We start from the raw sequence: 5,425 nt of genomic DNA, 5'->3' as shown, positions 1-5,425 counted from the left end.
ACATGAAATCTTTGCACACCCCATTTCATCCCAAGGGACCCCTTTTTTTTTTTTTTTTTTTTTTGATTTCCAAAGGGTGAATGCCAGAGAGAGACAGAGAGGGAGAAAGCAACTCTCAATGGGCTGGGTCACGCCACAATCCCTTCTACTCCTTTGCTGCATCCTGTCAGCATTTAGAGTATGTATCACACACACACACACACACACACACACGTTTTTCAAGTCGCCGGGGCCGGGATTCAAACGATGGTCGGCCATGGGGGATCCAGCTCCCTTCACCACCAGATTACAGGACTGACCTGGGACCACTCCTATTAGCACAGGAAATTCCTCAATGAGTCTAAGTGTCAAAGCTATGGTTCTACGCAGGCTGGCAAAGCAAAGTGAGATATTCAAAAAGGTTCTATGCAGGGGTAAGGCGGTGATTACCCCCCAAAACAGAAGGATGAGGAGCCAGGAAGGGGTCTGCATTATGCCGCACCACCCCACCTCGCAAGACGAGTCTTTCTGGGCTCAGGTCCTGCTAAAGGACAGCAGCACAGACCCTGGGACATGTTTGAGCGGTGCCAGGCTCGCCAGCTGCACAGGGTCCTCCACAGGCTGGTGCAAAGCTGCGTTCTTGCTACATCTGCTTCATACTAGGATAAATTTTAGGGGTGACTGACTGGGAAAAAGAAGTTAAAGATGGAAGCATTGGGAAGTTCCAGAAGGTGACAGAACTCCGAGGCATCCTTTGTATGCACCGTTTGACAGAGGGCTGGGAACAGGAAACTCAGCTGGCAATGTGGCACCAGATGCATAATATAAAGGCACGGAGAGGAGCAGGCACGGATCAGGCACAACTAATGAAAGAAAAAAAGCCTACATGGTCACTATTCAGGAAGCATTATTCTGTCATTCGGTAATTCACCACCATCCTCAGGGTCGCTCATTCGGAAAAGATCAATCATTATCCACAGGACTCACTAACCATGGCCTTCCAGACAACACGGACAGGGGAGACATGGCTTGAGCCACGAGGCAAGTCTCCCAACAGGATGTTAACACCAGTGCTGGAAACTGGTTCCACCCTATCAGGCATGGAGGTAGAGCGTGGGTCCACAGGGGGCCCAGAGTCTTCACCTTGGGTACGCTGGTGCCACCTGGCGAGGCCAAGGCTCTGTTCAAGCAACCCTCACAGAGACACACCTGCGGCTCTCTGGAAGGCATCCATGGCGCTCTCCAGCCCAGCCTGCGTCTGCCGATTGCACCGGGTCCCAATCTGGGTGTAGAGGGCTCCGATGTTAAACAGAATGCTGGCCTTCTCCAGCAGCAAGTTCTGTTGGCTGACTGGAACCCCAGTGAGGGAGTCATACCTGTTTAAAAAAAAAAGTGTTTCAACACACTGGACCTGTGTGCAAATCACCCAAGATCCAACAGGCTGGAGGATGGAAAAGGGGGTCCCGGCGCAATCCGACCCTATGGAGGCTGCTCACCTCTCTCTCTCCCTCTCTTACTCTTACATGCAAGTATACGCTTTACCATGATTAAAGAAAAAGAAAATATATCTGTGGGACTGGCAGGTGGTGTGGAGATTAGGACATTGAACTACCACATGGCTGACCATGGTTCAAGTCCCGGACCTGGCAGCTGGCTTTCTCACTCTCCCTATCTCTCTGTCTCTGTCACTCTATGGTCAAATTTAAAAATAATAATAATAAATACAATTAAACAAATAACTCTTTAAAGAAAAAAAAAAAAAGAGGGGCCGGCATAAGAAAAAAAAAAAAAAAAAGAGGGGCCGGCATGTTCTATGGTGCTTGGGGGCACTAGACTCCCACATGGCCGACTACTGTTCGAATCCCAGACCTGATGGCTTGCTTTCTCATTCTCTCTCTCTCACTCACACACACACTCTGCCCCTCTCTGGTCAAATTCAAAATAAATAAATAAATAATAAGCAAATTAATTCATTAAAAAAATGTATTCTGGAAATATTGGTCACTTGGCTAGTTAATGCCACTCTGAGACCCTGTCGAGGGTGCCTGACTTTGCTATTGTGTATGCACACATTCTTTCATAAAAACAATACAATGGAATTCACGGGGGCCAGCCAGCAGGTGGTGTGGTGATTAAGGCTCTGGACTCCCATGTGATCAACTGGATCTGGTTCAAGTCCCAGATCCAGTGGCTTAAAAATCATGCCAGGCACATGTGCATGCATGCCTAAAATCCCAAGAGGAGGACAAAGAACGGACTGTGGTGTGGTCATCCCCCAGGAGGTGATTTCTCACTTTCTCTATCTCTCTCCAGCGAGCTTACACACCCTGTGGCAAAAATCTAAAAAAAAAAAAAAAAAGGTTCATGTGTCAACCAGAAGGTAGACAGGGAGCATTCTCCTAATTCAAATCCAAGGAGAAACCACCATTAACATCTCCTTCCTACAAGCAGGCCATGTGTCTTTTTTTTAATGAATATTTTATTTTATTTATTATTATTTTTTAACTTGCTGTAGTCACCAGAGAGAGACAGACAGAGAGAGGGAAAGTGAGAAAGCAAGCCACCAGGTCTAGGACTTGAACTGTGATTGGCCGTGTGGGAGTCCAGAGCCCCAACCACCATGCCACCTGCTGGCCCCATGTCTTTATGAAAAGTCACCTGCCTTTCTCTTACAAAAGGAAGGCATTAGTAGCCATCCATCTATGGTGGTAAAATTTAATTCTGGGGTCAGACAGTAATGCAGTGAGAAGAGGTGACTCTCCGCAAGACTGACCCACCTGGGAAGGTTCTCGGTTTGCACCTGGAGACCTCCCTGGGTATGCAGGTGTGCGGATGTGCCCATGATCCAGGCGGGCTGAGTCCAGGACAGGTACTGTGGTGTCACAACCCTGTTACAGTGCTCTCTGTCTGTCTCTCTCATTCAAGGAAGAAATACATAAATAAACTTAAAAAAAAATTCAGTTCCATACATGCCCCTTAGCTGTTAGGATCTGCCCTCCTTTCATCCATACTAAGTACCCTGGAGAAGAGACGTGACATCCCCCAAGTGCTGAAACTGCACTCGTCTTTGGAAATACTCATTCTGAAGACGAATGAAATGTTCTGCTTTGATTTGCAAAACATGGTGTGTGTCTCCTGCCCTATTTTTCACAGTGCAGCAAAACCTAGGTCACCCATCCCATCTGGAACAAGAATCTTGCTTCTTGGTTATGTCGCTGGACTCTCATGAAGTCAACCGCGGTTCAAGTCCTGGACCCGGTTACTTGAAACTCATGCCAGGTGTGTGTGTGTGTGTGTGTGGCCAAAATCCTGAGGAGAATGGAGGAGAAGGGATTGCAGCGTGGCCAGCTCCCACAAAGGGGTGATTTCTCACTTCTGTCTCTTTGTCTCTCTGGCAAACACACACACGCTACAGGGAAATTCTCTCTTTAAAACAAAAAAGAAAAGAAAAAGGGGCCAGCAGATGGCATGGTGGTCGAAGGTGCTGGATTCCCACCTGACCAATTGCGGTTCCAGTCCCAGACCTGATGGCTTGCTTTCTCACTTTCCCTCTCTCTCTCACTCTATCCCTCTCTGGTGAAATTAAAATAAATAAAGTTAAATAATAAAAATAATTCTTTTAAAAAAAAGAAGAAGAATCCTGCTTCTTGTTAGCATTGCCTCAGAGCCTCAGCATTTCCCAGTGAATACAGTGTGTACTAAAAAAATGCCTCTCCTCCTTGGCTCACCTTCTCTGAGAAGCAAGAAGTGATGTTCTGTTGGAGCCCTCTCTCCCTTCGGATCCCCTTCATAAATAAATACCGATTTATTGACCCCTCTCCAAGTGCTCCCAAATAGATGCAAGAGTCAAGAAAGAGGAGCTGCCGGGCAGAAGGGGCATCTGTGGCGCTGAGAGTCCAAACCTAGGGCTGGCACAGCAGAGCGGCTGCGGAGACCTCAGGCACCTACCAGGTAAACAGGAGCCCCGTGTGTCGGGTGGGCGGGAAGAATCGGCTCTCGACAAAACCCAGCTGGATGAAGTAGCTCATCAGTAGTTCCACCCCGGCCTCATCCCGACTGGGAGTCCGGCAGGCCTGAAAGGAGAAGGGCAGGAGGTGAGCAGATGAAGACAGGGCAGCTGGCCCATCCCACCTGTCAGTGTGTGACCTGTCACAAGTCTGTGACCTATGAGTCCTGCTGCTGTTGTCATGAGGGGTAGAATGGGCCAGGAGGGGAATTAGGAATCTCAGACTCTAGTCCCAACCTAACTGCTCTGTGAGTGAGTTCAGTCATTCAACAAACACTGGTGTGCATTTGCTATATGCCAGACAATTTTAATAATGCTTGCATTACATCCATGAAATACACAAAGATCTTTCCCCTGTGGAGCTTCTATTATCACAAGAAGAGACAGAAAATAAAAATAAACATGACAAATCAGTGAATTATACAGTATATTGGAAGATGATTGGGGCCAGCAGATGTCATGGTGGTTGAGGTGCTGGACTCCCGCATGGCCGACCATGGTTTGAGTCCCAAACCTGGTGGCTTGCTTTCTCATTTCCTCTTTTTCTCTGTCTCCTCTCTCTCTGCTGAGCACATGCGCTCTATAGCAAATTAAATAATAAAATAAATTAGTTTTTTAAAAAAGATTATTATAGTTCAGTGGCTAAGTCTCTCCTGTTCTATGGTGTTCTTATGTGACAAGGGCATGGATGACTCCAATCCCCTCCCTAGCATTGCCTCCCATTCTTAAAGCTGCAAGACTGCAAATGTGCGGTTAAGAGGTGTTCTGAAGATTTGGAGAGCACCAGCCAAACTCCCCTTCTGCTCCACACCAAAACTTACTTGTCTCAGATCCATAAGATCTGCGATTTCATCTTCATACAGATAGCTATCTTCACTGTAATGTTCCAAGATAAAGTCCTTCAAGAAAAACAAGACAAGATGCTGTAAGATATGATTCAAAACCAAAGCTATGTAAAACAGTAATATATCTGGGAACAGCAGGTGGCATAGTGGGTATGTCGCTCAACTTCCACATAGTTGACCATGGTTCGAGTCCCAGACCCGTTGACTTAAAACTCACACTGGACATGTGTGTGTGCATGGCCAAGATTCCAAGAGGAGAATGGAGAAGGGATTGTGGTGTGGCCATCTCGCCAAGGGGTGATTTCTTGCTTTCTGTGTGTCTCTGTCTCTCTGGGGAGTGCACACGCCCTATAGCAAAAATCTCTAAAAAACAAAACAAAACAGTACTATACCTAATGTGCCCTCCTCCTTTAGGGAACAATGACCAAAAAAAATAGGGCCAGAAGGTGGCATGGTGGTTAAGATGCTTGATCCCACATAACCAACTGCATGGTCCGAGTCCTGGATCCTGCCGCTTGAGAAACAAGCCAGGCATGTGTATAGGTGTGCCATCCCCCTCCCCCAGGGTGTGATTTTTTTTTTTTTTTTTTTTTGA

General features: G+C 47.0%; 1 protein-coding gene across 1 annotated transcript in view; it reads right to left on the bottom strand.

The window, feature by feature from the left end:
- Positions 1-5,425, bottom strand: part of RHPN2 (rhophilin Rho GTPase binding protein 2) — a gene marked incomplete at its 5' end in the record, with an annotated part of 57,358 nt that overhangs the window by 20,164 nt on the left and 31,769 nt on the right. Inside the window, 3 exon segments of the mRNA XM_006167986.3 lie at positions 1,189-1,355; positions 3,928-4,052; positions 4,807-4,884. Coding sequence (XP_006168048.2) covers positions 1,189-1,355; positions 3,928-4,052; positions 4,807-4,884 — 370 coding nt within the window.

Source organism: Tupaia chinensis, unplaced genomic scaffold, assembly GCF_000334495.1.
Source record: "Tupaia chinensis unplaced genomic scaffold, TupChi_1.0 Scaffold145396_1, whole genome shotgun sequence".
NCBI lineage: Eukaryota > Metazoa > Chordata > Mammalia > Scandentia > Tupaiidae > Tupaia > Tupaia belangeri.
This window is presented reverse-complemented; position numbering and strand designations above follow the sequence as displayed.